The sequence below is a fragment of the Bos taurus genome, chromosome 6 (assembly GCF_002263795.3).
Source record: "Bos taurus isolate L1 Dominette 01449 registration number 42190680 breed Hereford chromosome 6, ARS-UCD2.0, whole genome shotgun sequence".
Lineage (NCBI taxonomy): Eukaryota > Metazoa > Chordata > Mammalia > Artiodactyla > Bovidae > Bos > Bos taurus.
The window spans coordinates 19429151-19446782 of record NC_037333.1 but is presented as its reverse complement, the minus strand read 5'-3'; the positions used below and the strand labels follow the sequence as shown (position 1 = coordinate 19446782).

The following is a 17632-nucleotide window of genomic DNA, read 5'->3' as shown; positions in this document are numbered from 1 at the left end:
CCTCTAGACTTTATTTGAAGAAGGCAATGGCACCCCACTCCAGTACTCTTGCCTGGAAAATCCCATGGACAGAGGAGCCTGGTGGGCTGCAGTCCATGGGTTGCTGAGGGTCGGACACGACTGAGCGACTTCACTTTCACTTTTCACTTTCATGCATTGGAGAAGGCAATGGCAACCCACTCCAGTGTTCTTGCCTGGAGAATCCCAGGGATGGTGGATGGAGCCTGGTGGGCTGCTGTCTATGGGGTCACACAGAGTCGGACACGACTGAAGCGACTTAGCAGCAACAGCAAAAAGTTAGTATTACCATGTATTTCAAAGGCATAAATAGTAAAGTAAGAGAAAAAAAGGAATTGAGTGACACTTCAGAATTATGGGCCCAAGTATCTGGGTAAATGGTGTTGCTATTTTATCAAGAAGATTACTTGAGGAAAGAGGAACAGGTTTGGAAAAGTGTCCTAGTGAAGATATCAAGTAGGCTACAGGAGTCTAAAGTTCAGGGGAAAGGTTGCGGCAGAGATAAATATCAGAGTCATCAGTACTATTTAAACCTGTAGCACTGTGAATCACCTTGGACAGTGTTGTCATAGTATAAGTTGTAGCTCATGGATCTTGGAATCAATTTAGTGAGCACTAACCAACATTAAAAACAAACAAACAAAAAACAACCCTGGAAAAAAAAGAAGAAAAGATAAACTGTTTGTTATATCTCCTATGGTAGAATAGTTTTTTGTGAGTCTTTTGTTTCAGTTTTATTCTGTGTATAATGACCTTCATTATAACGTTTATTTCTTATTGTATGGCATGATCAAAAGTGTGAAAGCCGGTAATCAAAGGTGTGAGTTTAAGTTGAGAATAGGGCAAGGTGCTAAGCTACAGGTCACTAAGAGGTCTGAGGAGGATCCAATAAAACTTAAGAAGGAATGATCAAAAAACTTAATCCAGTGCTGAGAATTGTCAGATACTCTGTCTTTAGCATGGAGGTTTTTATCAAGAGTGTACATGCTCAGTCACTCAGTGTCTCTGACTCTTTGCGACCCCATGGACTGTAGCCCGCCAGGCTCCACTGTCCATGACTCGTCCCAGGCAAGAATACTGAAGTAGCTTACCATTTCCTTCTCTAGGGGTTCTTCCAGACCCAGAGATGGAACCCGCATTTCCTGCGGCACCTGGACGGGCAGGTGGATTCTTTACTTCTGAGCCACCTGAGAAATTTGCTAAGAATAACATAGTTTCTGATGATTTTCACTGTGGTGAAATTGTGGCTGTGATAAAATTGCAATATGGTTCTACTTATGAAGTTTATAAAGTAGTGCTATTTATGTTAGAAAAATACCCATTCCTTAATGTTTTCCCATAAGATCCCTTTATAGATTCAAATAATGCTTTTGGATTGAAGTACAGTTCTTATTCATGTAGTGGAAGTAAAATGTACTTTAAGGATTATGAGGGCTGAAGTAATGCATAAAATTCCAGGTGCTTATTAAGCACATATTTGGTAGGCAATAAAATGTACATAATATTATTTAGAATTGCGTTCTTTGTTCCTTTAACATTTATTAAGCTCTTATCAAAAACCAGCCACAGTAATAATTTCTTACTTAAAAAATACAGTCAATTGGTTAATATTTTTGTTGCAGTTATGTACTTTTGGACTTTATTATGTAATAAATAGGGCTTTCCAGGACATTAGTGGTAAAGAACCACCTGCCAATGCAAGAGACATAAGATAGGCAGGTTCGATCCCTAGGTTGGGAAGATCCCCAGAGGAGGGTATGGCAGCCCACTCTAATATCCTTGCCTGGAGAATCCCATGAACAAGGGAACCTGGTGGGCTATAATCCATAGGGTGGCAAAGAGTTGGACATGACTGAAGCAACTTAGCATGCACACACACATGGGATATGTAACTTATCTATTTATCTGTTATGTGTAGTTGCCATAGATCCAGACTTGAATTTCGAGCACAGAAATTTTAAACTTTTTTTCTAGCTTCCAGAGAAGTATGCTTATGTTCAATATTTACAGTGTTTTTTTCTTTCTTTATATACATATGCACCGAGTAAACTATTGATAATAAAATGGCTTCAAATAAGAAAATCACTATAAAACGCATTTCCCCTTTCATGTATGAAATGTTTCACTTTATCAGCACCATGATACATTGATTATGATAAATGAATAAAAATGTTAAATTCCTGAAATATTAAACCTATGACTACATTTGTTTAAAAATATCTTTGAAAATTGCCAATTAATGAAACCAAGGCTTAAATATTTACTTTTTACCTGTTTTTGTGCTTCCCAGGTGACTCAGTGGTAAAGATTGCTCCTGTCAATGCAGGAGGCCTGGGTTCAGTCCCTGGGTTGGGACGATCCCCGGGAGAAGGGAATGGCAACCCACTCCAGTATTGCCTGGGAAATTTTGTGGACAGAGGAGCCCAACGGGCTACTGTCCATGCGTTCGCAAAAGAGTTGGACATGACTTAGTGACTAAACCACAACCTGTTTTTATTCCCTCTGCAACATTCCCAAGCAAGGGAGGAGATGCACACTCCCTCAGCTCTGTTCAGGCATCTCAAGCCTGTGGTTTTATCTTCCGCTTTCTCGCTCCCTCTAAGTGCAGTGTGGCACCTGTCAAAGCTGAGAAAGAGCAGATGACAGCACTTCCGTGCTAGGCAGAAATGTAATCTGGAGTAACAAGATCTGTACCCCAGCTCCATGCCTTGGAGACCCCAAGGATGATTCTACAGTACCTACCTTTTAAAAGCTCATGACATAAAACTGATAAGATGAGGAATTCTCTAGGTAGAAATGAAGAAGAAAATAGGTTTATTTTACTGTATTGCAAACTTTAAACAAAAAATGTGTTCTACTTTCTTGAAAAATTAGACATGGTACATGCCAAAAACAGATATCAAAATTTTACAGGTTTGCTAATACTTATTTTAGAAATTATAGTAAAATTTAATGTGGAGAAATTGCCCAGGGAGAGTGATTGGTTTTTTAAACCCCAAGATCATTAAGTAATATTTTTAGTCATCAAGGGGGGGGAAATACCAATATTTATATTTTAAAAAGTTAATTATGTTGAGTCAACAGTACTTTGCATTTTCTCTTAGGCATCTCATTAATTATTAGTTATCTCGAGGGACAGATTATTGCTATTCTCTTTTGTTGACATTTAGCATTTATTAAGTGCTCACAGCAAAAAAAAAAGTTTATGAAATGTGTTAAAGTTAATTCTGGGACTTACGTGCCTCAGTTCAGTTCAGTTGCTCAGTCATGTGCGACTCTTTGCAACCCCATGGACTGCAACACACTAGGCCTCCCTGTCCATCACCAACTCCCGGAGTTTACCCAAACTCATGTCCATTGAGTCAATGATGCCATCCAACCATCTCATCCTCTGTTGTCCACTTCTCCTCCCGTCTTCACTCTTTCCCAGCATCAGGGTCTTTTCAAATGACTCAGCTCTTCCAATCAGCTGGCCAAAGTATTGGAGTTTGAGCTTCAATAGTCCTTCCAATGAACACCCAGGACTGATCTCCTTTAGGATGGACTAGTTGGATCCCCTAGCAGCCAAAAGGACTCTCAAGAGTCTTCTCCAAGCTCACAGTTCAAAAGCACCAATCCTTCGGTGCTCAACTTTCTTTATAATCCAACTCTCACATCCGTACATGACTACTGGAAAAACCATATCCTTGACTAGACGGACCTTTGTTGACAAACTAATGTCTCTGCTTTTTAATATGCTGTCTAGGTTGGTCATCCCACTCCAGTACTCAACCCACTCCAGTGTTCTTGCCTGGAGAATCCCAGGGACAGGGGAGCCTTGTGGGCTTCCATCTGTGGGGTCGCACAGAGTCGGGCATGACTGAAGCGACTTAGCAGCAGCAGCAGCAGGTTGGCCATAACTTTCCTTCCAAGGAGTAAGCGTCTTTTAATTTCATGGCTGCAGTCGCCATCTGCAGCGATTTTGGAGCCCAAAAAAATAAAGTCTGTCACTGTTTCCATTGTTTCCCCATCTACTTGCCATGAAGTGATGGAACCGGATACCATGATCTTAGTTTTCTGAATGTTGAGCTTTAAGCCAACTTTTTCACTCTCCTCTTTCACTTTCATCAAGAGGCTCTTTAGTTCTTCTTCACTTTCTGCCATAAGGGTGGTGTCATCTGCATATCTGAGGTTATTGATATTTCTCCCAGTAATCTTGATTCCAGCTTATGCTTCCTCCAGCCCAGCGTTTCTGATGATGTATTCTGTATATAAGTTAAATAAGCAGGGTGAAAATATACAGCCTTGATGTACTCCTTTTCCTATTTGGAACCAGTCTGTTGTTCCATGTCCAGTTCTAACTGTTGCTTCCTGACCTGCATATAGGTTTCTCAAGAGGCAGGTCAGGTGGTCTGGTATTCCCATCTCTTTCAGAATTTTCCACAGTTCATTGTGAGCCATACAGTCAGAGGCTTTGGCATAGTCAGTAAAGCAGAAATAGACGTTTTTCTGGAACTCTCTTGCTTTTTCAATGATCCAACGAATGTTGGCAATTTGATCTGTGGTTCCTCTGCCTTTTCTAAAATCAGGTTGAACATCTGGAAGTTCACAGCCTCAGGAAGTGGCAATATATATGTACTCTAATTTTTTAATATTAATATTTCAGCATATCCTGAATCAAAAGCTGTAAAATAGCATGATGTTGTTTTTAGTCTTCCGTTTTGTGTGTCTTTTTTAAGTGTTGACAGGACTGGTTTCTGCTAATTCCATGAGGGAATTGATTATGTTTTCTTTCCAATCTGCTCCTTAGGAAGGCACTTAGGGACCTTCTTTATAGTATGGCTGAGTCCCTTCACTGTTCCCCTGAAACTCTTTGTCACAATTTTGTTGATCAGCTATACCTCAAAACAAAACAAAAAGTTTAAAAAAATTTTTAAAAAGGAAGGTAGGATATGACAAATGGTACATATATGCACAATAAAACTGTTATTTGCTATTTAAAAAAGTAATCTTCTTTATAGTGTCAACAAAAGGAGTTAAGAAGATTGGTAAATTAATCAGCAAAATATATAGAGGGGCAAACTATATCTATGTAGTTTAGGTATAGAAATAGCAACCCACTATCTCCAAAGAGACTATCAATTTTCTACAAAAGGTTGGTTTCTTTTGCCTGTGAGCTTTAACAAATGCCCTTTAATGCTTTCTTTTAAAATCAGCTCTAGATGAAGAGAAAAGAAAAAAATCCAAAAGGTAATTAAGTTAGCTCAGGAAGAAAATAGTTTCCTTCGGCTAAAAAGTTGTTGCTTTTAAATTACATGAAATAATTTTCTCCTAGATAATCTTAAGTAACAAGCCATGGTGCAGGTCTGTTACGTTTTAATAAAAGAAATATAAACACTAGTGATTGTTTGCATTACCAAGAAGTTTTCCAAGACAGTAATGTTACTGTGTATATCTTTACTAACTATATCTTTGTTATAATGAATTATTAGCTCTTTAATAAAGTTGAGGACCAAGATTAATGAGTACTTGATTGTTTTGCTTTTAATTACAAAAAAAAAAACTAAGGAACTTACAATGTAAAGAAAATTTAGTTGATTTTAATACCCTAAAATTTGGGGTACACTAATATTTCAAATATACTTAAAGAGTTGCATGTATACTTTTTAAAGGCTTTTAAAATAATTTTTTTAAATTTAAAATATTTTTTCTTTAATATACCAGTTAGTATGTGGCTAATGCTTTTAAAGGGTGCCATCTAGTGTCAGTTTGGGAATTTTGATTTATGGATTTGAACACGGGGAATTTTAGACCCAGAAATTGTAGAATTCAAGCAAAAAGTCATAACTGACCAAAGTCTTAAGGATTATGACTTGAAAACACCCGTCAATAATTTGACCACAAGATTGTGTATGTTTTCATCTTTAAAATAATGAACATGTCTATTCATCTATGCATTCACTCAGTGCTTTTTGATTATACATATATATATATATATAATGTCAGACCTTGTTTTAGATATTACAGTGAATACAATGAAATTTATAATCTCGTGGAACATGCTATTGGAGGAAGACAAGAATAGATATATAATATGTTGCAATAGTGATAAATGCTAGGTATTCTTGATTATTTCTTGTGTCCTATTCTGTTCATCTTTTATTCTCACCTGTAGTGAGACCGACAAGTACTTGACTGGGAGGGCTATATTGCAAAGCACCTGAGGTATGCTCATTTTAAAGGAGCTGTGTATAAAATCCCCTTGCGTGCATGCGTGCTAGGTCACTTCAGTCATGTTCAACTCTGTGCAACCCCAAGGACTCTGGCCCACCAGGCTCCTCTGTCCATGGGATTTCCCAGACAAGAATATTGGAGTGGGTAGCCATTTCCTCCTCCAGGGCATCTTCCCAACTCAGGGAGCGAACACGCAACTTTTACGTCTCCTGCATTGTCAGGTGGGTTCTTTACCACTAGCAGCACTTGGGAAGTTCTAAAATCCTCTTAAGACTAGTTAATTGCACAATGTGGGCCTCATTCTTTTGGAAGCCATTTATTCATGCCAGGAACAAATTTTTGTAGAATCATATCAATCGCAAATCCTTGCTGATTTCTAGAAAAAGTTTTAAAGTGTTCATCTTTTATGTTAGCTTTGCAACGACTATATCCTAAGACCTAAAACCACTTCAATTTATGCTTCAGGTAACCCAATGAAAGAAGAAAATGAAAGGCATTAAGAAAAGCCTTACAGAAGAATATCTGTACTTGGACTTTTCTCACCAAAAAGAAGGGTGCATCTTTCCTCTTCATACATCTGTAACTTTATTTTTGTTATCATACTGTGACTGCACAGTCTTTAAAGTTTTCTTAGTCCTCCCTGGAGAAAGCACAGGTATTTCACTACTTAAAAATGTACCATCTGAGGGTGTTGAAATACAGACTATTTCAAGGCAAGAGCTTCCACCAATAGTCCAGAGTTGCTGTTTACCTGCAGTAGTAGAAAGACCAGACAATTTCTGTAGAGCAGGACTTGCTGTTGTTCTGAGACACATAATCCAGAAGTCATATGAAGCAGACCCCTCAAAGAAGGAAATTTTGGAACTTCTGGGTTTTAAGAAGACTTGCTTGAAAGCTTGTGCTGAAGTAAGTAGAATGCCTCTTTTCTGTTATTTAAAGCCATAAGTAATCATTGCAGGCAGACTCTTTGTCTTCTGAACCACAGGGGAAGGCCATAAGTGATAACACAGTCACTTGAATATTCATTTAACTCTCTGTTGGAAAATAAAGTTTAATTTACTGAAAAAAAAAAAAAAAACAAACAGTAACCAATAAAAGAGTTACAGTAGCCTTTCATGTGTACCAGTATTTCAGTGCAGTATTAGAAAATAAGAAGTAAAGCTTTAATTTATGAGATTTAGAGACATTATTTTTAGGAAAAGATTTTTTTTAACCTTTTATTTTAATTATGTTGAGGATTAAAGGAGCTCAAGTAGCAATGTTTCAGAAACCCAGCTTTTTTAGGGAGAGTATACTTTAGAGGCTTTGGGACGTGAGGATTTACTCAGTAAGAGGATATAAGAGAATAGCATATATTTCCAGATACAGGAGTGCTAAACCTACATTGTTTAATGTTATCACTTCTGAAGTGCTATGATAATGTCTCTTGGTAGAGCATAAAGTCTAGCCCAGGAATGGTTTAGCTCAAGACTTTAATTCTCTAAACCAGTCTTGTTTTCCAATATGAAGTTATTTTTCTTCAAGTTCAGTTGAAAGTAAAGAATCGTTTCATTTCTTGTTTTGTTTTGTAGGTTAGTCAATGGACCAGGCTATGTGAACTTACTGTCCCTTTAGCTGTTGAGAATTTTCTCAAAGAATCTTTTGATCAACCTCCGACCATTCCTGCTGCAATACTAGAGCTTGAAAAAAAGCTTAGTGAACCCGTTAGAGTGCATAATGATGACAAACTCCGGCGGCAGAAGCTAAAGCAACAGAAGGCTGCTGGGGTTGGACCTTCCCTTGCTAAGGAAAAAACGAAGAGCAAGGGTCATAGGCAGGAAACATCTGAAGAGGGGGACTCTTCATCTGCAAGCCTGGAACTGAAAGTGGCATTCTCAAAGCTCACAATACACAAGGAACCTGCTTCTGCCAACAGAGAGCCTTCTTACGTCAGAAAAGCAAAAGCCTCTGACCTGCCACCTCTGGATCACGTGTTTGCAGAAGGCCTATACTTCACTTTGGCAGATATTGTGCTCTTGCCCTGTATCCATCATTTTTTGGTAAGGTTTATCAGGAGTCGATACACTGTTGTAGGTTTCAGTCTATAAAGCTTCCCAGGTTTGAATTCCTATTCCATTTCTTATTATGCTTCTGGGTGAGTTATTAATATCTGTCTGCATTTCCTTATCTGTAAAACAGCGATGATAGTAGCACCCATCTATTTGGATCAGTGTGAGGAACAAATGACAATTTGTGCAAAGTAGGAACAACGCTTAGACATAGTTGCTATCAATAAATGTTAGTAATTAGTATGACTTTTAGCTTTGAGTTGCTAAAATATTAGCATTTGTTATGATTATTAGGGACTTCCCTGGTGGCTCAGCTGGTCAAGAATCTGCCTGAAGTGCAGGAGACCCCAGTTCCATTCCTGCTCGGAGAAGATCCCCTGGCGAAGGATAGGCTACCCATTCCAGTGTTCTTGGGCTTTCTTGGTGGCTCAGATGGTAGAGAATCCACCTGCAATGCAGGAGACTTGGGTTGGATCCCTGGGTCGGGAAGATCTCCTGGAGAAGGGAATGGCAACCCACTCCAGTATTCCTGCCTGGAGAATCCCATGGACAGAGGAGCCTGGCGGGCTACAGTGCACAGGGTCGAAAAGAGTCGGATACAACTGAACAACTAAGCACAGCACACAGTACATGGTTATTAAGCTTAAATTCTCTTGTGATTACCTTCTAATACTAGAGGTTCCACTATTAAAATACTGAAGTCTCTGGTCAACTATATTTTATAATTGAGTAGTCACTTCAAATGGCTTGCTTCCCAGGTGGCTCAGTGATAAAGAATTCCTTGCAATGCCAGAGATGTGGGTTTGATTCCTGGGTCAGGAAGATGCCCTGGAGAAGGAAATGGCAACCCACTCCAGTATTCTTACCTGGGAGATCTCATGGACTGAAGAGCCTGGCAGGCTACAGTTCATGGGGTTGCAGAGTTGGACGTGACTTACAACTAAACAGGTCACTTCAAATTCCTTACCACTAGCGCCACCTGGGAAACCACTGATTTCATTATGGTAGACATTGTTAAATCAGAAATGTTGTGCCCACATCTCTCTGTTATGGAACAGAACAGTCAGTCCTATTCAGTACTGTGGAAGATTATAAATGGAAAGTTTCCATGTTTAGTTCAGGTGTGTATATATATATATATATATATATGCATGCATGCTAAGTCTCCTCAGTTGTGTCTAACTGTTTGCAACCCCATGGATTGTAGCCCTCCTGGTTCCTCTGTCCTTGGGATTCTCCAGGCAAGAATACTGCAGTGGGTTGCCATGCCCTCCTCCAGGGAATCTCCCAAACCGGGGATTGAACGTATGTCTCTTAAGTCTTCTGCATAGGCAGGCAGGTTCTTTACCACTAACTCGGATATTTTTTTTTTTCCTCCCCTGTCTGTGGGAGGCACAAAGAACAAGGTATAAACAGTATCAAGTGAACCTGAAAAGCTAGAGCTCTTTGTAGCTTTCTTATTGGTTTTCCAGAACTGCATTTTCCCCACTTTGAAGCATTTCACCCTTTCCTTTACTAAGGAATCAGATAATCAGATTTTATTTATTATATATCACCAATACTTCAGGTACGTTTACTGACAATGGAGAAAATATTTCTAATGAACAGCTATGTATTTGAACATCTATGTATTTGGAGACCAGTGCTTCACTAATAAGTTAGGTGGCATCAATCAGTTGGTGTTTTATTAAAGAACATTTCTCTCTTCTTTAAAATGGGAGCAAAACAAGATTAGAAACCAAAATAACTTCAGAATTAAAGGATGTAAAAACAAGAGATTTAGGAATTGTTTGGATGTTGATTAGTATTGTAAATGTCACGTGTATTCCTACTGTCCTTGGAGCTGGAGCTGGATGGGGAGACAAACATAGATTTTTTTTTTTTTCCTAGTCAAATCATTTCTAAATTCTCTTGTCACCATTATTACCAACTTTAGTCATTAAAGCAGTCATTTGGTACATATTATAAAATACTGTTGATATTCATGGCTTCTTGGTCTTCTTGGAGAACTCTTTGTTTCTAATTTCTTAAAAATTGATTCTTAAGTGGTCCAACCATTAATTCATTCACTTGAGAAATTTACTTGAAAGCCTACTGTGTATGTCATGCTCTGTTGTACATGCTAGGAATACAGTGATGAACAAGACAGAAAGAGTCCCAGCCCTTATGGAGTTAATATTCTAGTAGAAATAGCAGAATAGGAAAGATAGAAACGAACACATAGACAAACAAATAATATACATTTAAATAATGGTGAGTACTACAAAGGAAATAAAACAGGTTTGTAGAGAAGACTTGAGTATTTGCTTTCAAATGTAACAAGACATAAAAAATTGGATTCACCTGCATAAAGATGATTTTTAGATCATTATCCAGACATCCATCTTTTACATTTCAGTTCAGTCAGTTCAGTCGCTGAGTAGTGTCCGACTCTTTGCGACCCCATGAATCGCAGCATGCCAGGCCTCCCTGTCCATCACCAACTCCTGGAGTTCACTCAGACTCACGTCCATCGAGTCAGTGATGCCATCCAGCCATTTGATTTTAGCTTAATTTAATACTGTTTACCTGATTAGGATCAACTGAGGTGAAGGTGTTCATAATTGAGAGGATTTTTTTCCCCCTTCAATCAGGTTGGACATCAGCCTGACCACTGCTGTGTAAATCTACCTAATACAACTAAAGAACTCTGTCTCAGTTTAAAATAGTGGAAAACTTGTACACTCAGCCTTTTCTATTACATGTATTCTGTGATTAAATTCTTCTCTTTTGACATTTATATGTAAACTAATTCTCTAAATATTTTCCTTTGTTTGTTTGTATTTTTCCTGGATCATCACATTTTCTTTCAGGAATTAATCTTTCTTTGCCAAAGCTTTGATGTTATTTTTGTTATATTTATTTTCCTCTTATAAGTCATCTTGGGTTATGAAGCAGCCGTTTTAGTTCAGATGGCGGCGATGATGCCAAGCCTTTATACTTGTAGTAACTCACATCGAGGTGATGAAGTAGCAGTCCAAACGATCAGAATCAGGATCAAGATCATGATCAGGAATGAAGGTCAAGTTACTAGGTTTGGATCAGAATCAGAGAACTGCATCTAGGGCCAAAATATTTAGCCATAGAAATGAGATCAAGAATACAAAAGAGCAGTCAATTTTGCTGATTCAAGGTTTGGTATACCAGAGGTCAAAATTAGAAGAGTTAGGGAAAATACCCAGTTTTGCTAAACAAAATGATGGCTTCCTGGTAGCTCAGACAGTAAGGAATCTGCCTGCAATGCAGGAGACCGGGATTTGATCCCTGGGTTGAGAAGATTCCCTGGAGAAGAGAATGGCAACCCACTCCAGTATTCTTGCCTGGAAAATTCCATGGACAGAGGAATCTGGTGGGCTACAACCCATGGGACAGCAAAGAGTTGGACACAACTGAGCAAGCAAGCAAGGGAAAATACCCAATTTTGCTAAACAGAATAAAGCCAAATATGCAAAACAATAGCTAGGAGAGGCTGCAGTGTTACATCTAAACCTCAGCTCCAAGCTCCTTTTCCTCTTCATAGGATATTAGCTGGCAAAGGTAACCCCTGATAGCCCAACACTGCTTCCTGGAAGGTGCTTGATAAAATCCTCTCATCTGGAAAGTTTCAGGAATGGATTTAAAAAGAATAAATTAAAATGCATACTACTTATGATTTCCCCTTCCCTTTAATTGTTAGAATCTTCTGGTATACAGAAGAGCAAGCAGATGGGAAAATTGACAATGAATAGCCATACTTAAGGTAAAATCTTGCTGATACCAGATAATCTTCAGATACCAGAAAATTTTATAGTTATTTTTAAGTTACTGTTGCTAAACAGGGACACTTTGATCGAACTGTTTAAAAGATTGTTCTACTCCTGGAATATAAACAAATTGCCACTTTATGAAATATTTTTGTAACCTGTATATGTATGATTTAACATACTACATTTTAACTTCTAATGCTTTGAATTTAGCTTTTAGAAGTATGACATTTGTTACAAAAGTAAAAACATTGTATAAATTGATTTTTCAGCAAAAATGCCTATGTTAAATACCTCTTTCATTGTTCTCATTGGCATAAAATTGAGAATAAAATGGGAATCTGGCTATTGGCTGACATATTGCAAAAATCATGAATGCTCTAGTTAATTTATATTTTCTATATCCTATCCTATGTCTTAGGTCCTTAAGAATTTTCAGTTTTAACTCACCAGTTCTAGACTGTTAGAAAAGCACTAAACTGGGATTTTATTTCCACTTAGTTTACTATTTTTTACACTGCTTACGCTGCTCACCTAAACATTTGTTAGTTATGACATGCTTTTGAAAGAGTAGACGTGACTAAGGGAATGACATGAAAGAATTACAACATACTCTAATAAGTTATGGAAAGTAATACAGAGATCTTTTGGATAGGTATAATATCTTCTCTTTTTATTCATGCAAGTTTTTTCTGCCCCTAATTGTAATTAACTGCAAAGCCACTCCTGGTGGCTTAGATGGTAAAGAGTCTGCCTGCAATATAGGAGACCCAGGTTCAATCCCTGGGTTGGGAAGATTCCCTGGAGAAGGGAATGGCTACCCATTCCAGTATTCTTGCCTGGAGAATTCTATGGACAGAGGAGCTTGGTGGGCTACAGTCCATGGGTTGGCAGAGAGTTGGATACGACTGAGCAACTAACTCTTTCATAAAGCCACTAGGATTTGATTTTGTGCTCTTCGTAGCAGTTGTTGTGTTTTTTTTTTTTTTAACCATTATTTAAAAAATGAATTCTCTAGTTTTCTTGTCCTTAAATAACTTGATTAAAATTTATAATGATTTTGATCTTATCAGCCAGGTAACATTTTTAAAAAATCATTTCTTGGGGACAAATTTAATTCTTGTTTCACACATTTTTCATTAGCTTCTTCCTTAAATACATTTTCTCAAGTGTAATTAACAAATGTGGTGCAGTACCTCCTGAGCTGTCTGGATAATAGCAGAGCAGCCTGGCATGTTGATTAACTGGAATGACCTGTCATGTAGAGTAAAAGTCCTCAGTTTTTTTAAACATGAATTATTGGTGCTTAATTACAATTTATTTCAAAAAGAGGGAAAGATGTCATATGCCTCTAACAAATAAGAATAAATCACTATGAAGGGAAGTAAAGGAAAGTGAGGAAATGAGAACATTTCTTATTTGATTAATTTATCATAGTTTAAAGCTCAATTCCCTTAGCTCATAATCTGTTTTCAGGCAACTAAGTATTTTGTTGAGAGTTAGAAAGTTTTTTACTCCCAGAGTACCATTTAGACAGTATTTTTCACACTTTTTTAGTTTCCATAGTAAATGATGCATTTTACAAGATGATTGAGCATACAAGTATACATCTTTACATTATACATATAAATACAAAATAATCTGCCTTACTACTTGCTATTTACCCTGTTATTTTCTATTTTATTTCATTTTTTAAAAAAAACCAGCTATATTGATTTTATTTTTTAATATAAATTTATTTATTTTAATTGAAGGCTAGTTACTTTTACAATATTGTATTGGTTTTGCCATACATCAACATGAATCCACCACAGATGTACATGTGTTCCCCATTCTGAACCCCCCTCCCACCTCCCTCCCTGTACCGTCCCTCTGGGTCGTCCCAGTGCACCAGCCCCAAGCAACCTGTATCATGCATCGAACCTGGACTGGTGATCAGTTTCATATATGATATTATATATGTTTCAATGCCATGCTCCCAAATCATCCCACCCTCTCCCTCTCCCACAGAGTCCAAAAGACTGTTCTATACATCTGTGTCTCTTTTGCTGTCTTGCATACAGGGTTATCGTTACCATCTTTCTGAATTCCATATATATGTTAGTATACTGTATTGGTGTTTTTCTTTCTGGCTTACTTCACTCTGTATAATCCGCTCCAGTTTCATCCACCTCATTAGAACTGATTCAAATGTATTCTTTTTAATGGCTGAGTAATACTCCATTATGTATATGTACCACAGCTTTCTTATCCATTCATCTGCTGATGGACATCTAGGTTGCTTCCATGTCCTGGCTATTATAAACAGTGCTGCGATGAACACTGGGGTACACGTGTCTCTTTCAATTCTGGTTTCCTTGGTGTGTATGCCCAGCAGTGGGATTGCTGGATCATAAGGCAGTTCTAATTTCCAGTTTTTTAAGGAATCTCCACACTGTTCTCCATAGTGGCTATACTAGTTTGCATTCCCACCAACAGTGTAACACGGTTCCCTTTTCTCCACACCCTCTCCAGCATTTATTGCTTGTAGACTTTTGGATCGCAGCCGTTCTGACTGGCATGAAATGGTACCTCATTGTGGTTTTGATTTGCATTTCTCTGATAATGAGTGATGTTGAGCATCTTTTCATGTGTTTGTTAGCCATCTGTATGTCTTCTTTGGAGAAATGTCTATTTAATTCTTTGGCCCATTTTTTGATTGGGGCATTTAGTTTTCTGAAATTGAGCTGTAGGAGTTGCTTGTATATTTTTGAGATTAGTTGTTTGTCAGTTGCTTCATTTGCTATTATTTTCTCCCATTCTGAAGGCTGTCTTTTCACTTGCTTATAGTTTCCTTTGTTGTGCAAAAGCTTTTAAGTTTAATTAGGTCCCATTTGTTTATTTTTGCTTTTATTTCCAATATTCTGGGAGGTGGGTCATAGAGGATCCTGCTGTGATGTATGTCAGAGAGTGTTTTGCCTGTGTTCTCCTCTAGGAGTTTTATAGTTTCTGGTCTTACATTTAGATCTTTAATCCATTCTGAGTTTATTTTTGTGCATGGTGTTAGAAAATGTTGTAGTTTCATTCTTTTACAAGTGGTTGACCAGTTTTCCCAGCAAGCACCACTTGTTAAAGAGATTGTCTTTAATCCATTGTATATTCTTGCCTCCTTTGTCAAAGATAAGGTATCCATTGGTGCATGGATTTATCTCTGGGCTTTCTATTTTGTTCCATTGATCTATAGTTCTGTCTTTGTGCCAGTACCATACTGTCTTGATGGCTGTGCCTTTGTAGTAGAGCCTGAAGTCAGGTAGGTTGATTCCTCCAGTTCCATTCTTCTTTCTCAAGATTGCTTTGGCTATTCGAGGTTTTTTGTATTTCCATACAAATTGTGAAATTATTTGTTCTAGCTCTGTGAAAAATACTGTTGATAGCTTGATAGGGATTGCATTGAATCCATAGATTGCTTTGGGTAGTATACTCATTTTCACTGTATTGATTCTTCCGATCCATGAACATGGTATATTTCATCTGTTAGTGTCCTCTTTGATTTCTTTCACCAGTGTTTTATAGTTTTCTATATATAGGTCTTTAGTTTCTTTAGGTAGATATATTCCTAAGTATTTTATTCTTTTCATTGCAATGGTGAATGGAATTGTTTCCTTAATTTCTCTTTCTATTTTCTCATTATTAGTGTATAGGAATGCAAGGATTTCTGTGTGTTGATTTTATGTCCTGCAACTTTACTATATTCATTGATTAGCTCTAGTAATTTTCTGGTGGAGCCTTTAGGGTTTTCTATGTAAAGGATCATGTCATCTGCAAACAGTGAGAGTTTTACTTCTTCTTTTCCAATTTGGATTCCTTTTATTTCTTTTTCTGCTCTGATTGCTGTGGCCAAAACTTCCAAAACGATGTTGAATACTAATGGTGAAAGTGGGCACCCTTGTCTTGTTCCTGACTTTAGGGGAAATGCTTTCAATTTTTCACCATTGAGGATAATGTTTGCTGTGGGTTTGTCATATATAGCTTTTATTATGTTGAGGTATGTTCCTTCTATTCCTGCTTTCTGGAGAGTTTTTATCATAAATGGATGTTGAATTTTGTCAAAGGCTTTCTCTGCATCTATTGAGATAATCATATGGTTTTTATTTTTCAATTTGTTAATGTGGTGTATTACATTGATTGATTTGCGGATTTTGAAGAATCCTTGCATCCCTGGGATAAAGCCCACTTGGTCATGGTGTATGATCTTTTTAATGTGTTGTTGGATTCTGATTGCTAGAATTTTGTTAAGGATTTTTGCATCTATGTTCATCAGTGATATTGGCCTGTAGTTTTGTTTTTTTTGTGTGGGATCTTTGTCAGGTTTTGGTGTTAGGATGATGGTGGCCTCATAGAATGAGTTTGGAAGTTTCCCTTCCTCTGCAATTTTCTGGAAGAGTTTGAGTAGGATAGGTGTTAGCTCTTCTCTAAATTTTTGGTAGAATTCAGTTGTGAAGCCGTCTGGACCTGGGCTTTTGTTTGCTGGAAGATTTCTGATTACAGTTTCAATTTCCGTGCTTGTGATGGGTCTGTTAAGATTTTCTATTTCTTCCTGGTTCCGGTTTGGAAAAGTTGTACTTTTCTTAGAATTTGTCCATTTCTTCCACGTTGTCCATTTTATTGGCATATAATTGCTGATAGTAGTCTCTTATGATCCTTTGTATTTGTGTGTTGTCTGTTGTGATCTCTCCATTTTCATTTCTAATTTTATTGATTTGATTTTTCTCCCTTTGTTTCTTGATGAGTCTGGCTAATGGTTTGTCAATTTTATTTATCCTTTCAAAGAACCAGCTTTTGGCTTTGTTGATTTTTGCTATGGTCTCTTTTGTTTCTTTTGCATTTATTTCTGTCCTAATTTTTAAGATTTCTTTCCTTCTACTAACCGGGGGGTTCTTCATTTCTTCCTTTTCTAGTTGCTTTAGGTGTAGAGTTAGGTTATTTATTTGTCTTTTTCTTGTTTCTTGAGGTATGCCTGTATTGCTATGAACTTTCCCCTTAGGACTGCTTTTACAGTATCCCACAGGTTTGGGGTTGTCGTGTTTTCATTTTCATTCATTTCTATGCATATTTTGATTTCTTTTTTGATTTCTTCTGTGATTTGTTGGTTATTCAGCAGCGTGTTGTTCAGCCTCCATATGTTGGAATTTTTAATAGTTTTTCTCCTGTAATTGAGATCTAATCTTATTGCACTGTGGTCAGAAAAGATGCTTGGAATGATTTCAGTTTTTTTGAATTGACCAAGGCTAGATTTATGGCCCAGGATGTGATCTACCCTGGAGAAGGTTCCGTGTGCGCTTGAGAAAAAGGTGAAATTCATTGTTTTCGGGTGAAATGTCCTATAGATATCAATTAGGTCTAACTGGTCTATTGTATCGTTTAAAGTTTGTGTTTTCTTGTTAATTTTCTGTTTAGTTGATCTATCCATAGGTGTGAGTGGGGTATTAAAGTCTCCCACTATTATTGTGTTATTGTTAATTTCCCCTTTCATACTTGTTAGCAAAATCTCTTAATGGGCCATAAGCAGCAGTTTGAAGAAGAGGTGGCAAG

The 17632-nt window shown here is 37.5% G+C and overlaps 1 protein-coding gene across 2 annotated transcripts in view; it reads left to right on the top strand.

Annotated features, from left to right (window-relative positions):
- GSTCD (glutathione S-transferase C-terminal domain containing) overlaps positions 1–17632 on the top strand; it is a 151621-nt gene that overhangs the window by 6263 nt on the left and 127726 nt on the right. For both annotated transcript variants that reach the window (XM_059887525.1, NM_001099035.1), the window contains 2 exon segments: positions 6697–7137; positions 7803–8270. In XM_059887525.1, the coding sequence (XP_059743508.1) occupies positions 6718–7137; positions 7803–8270 (888 nt within the window). In that variant the 5' untranslated portion in view covers positions 6697–6717.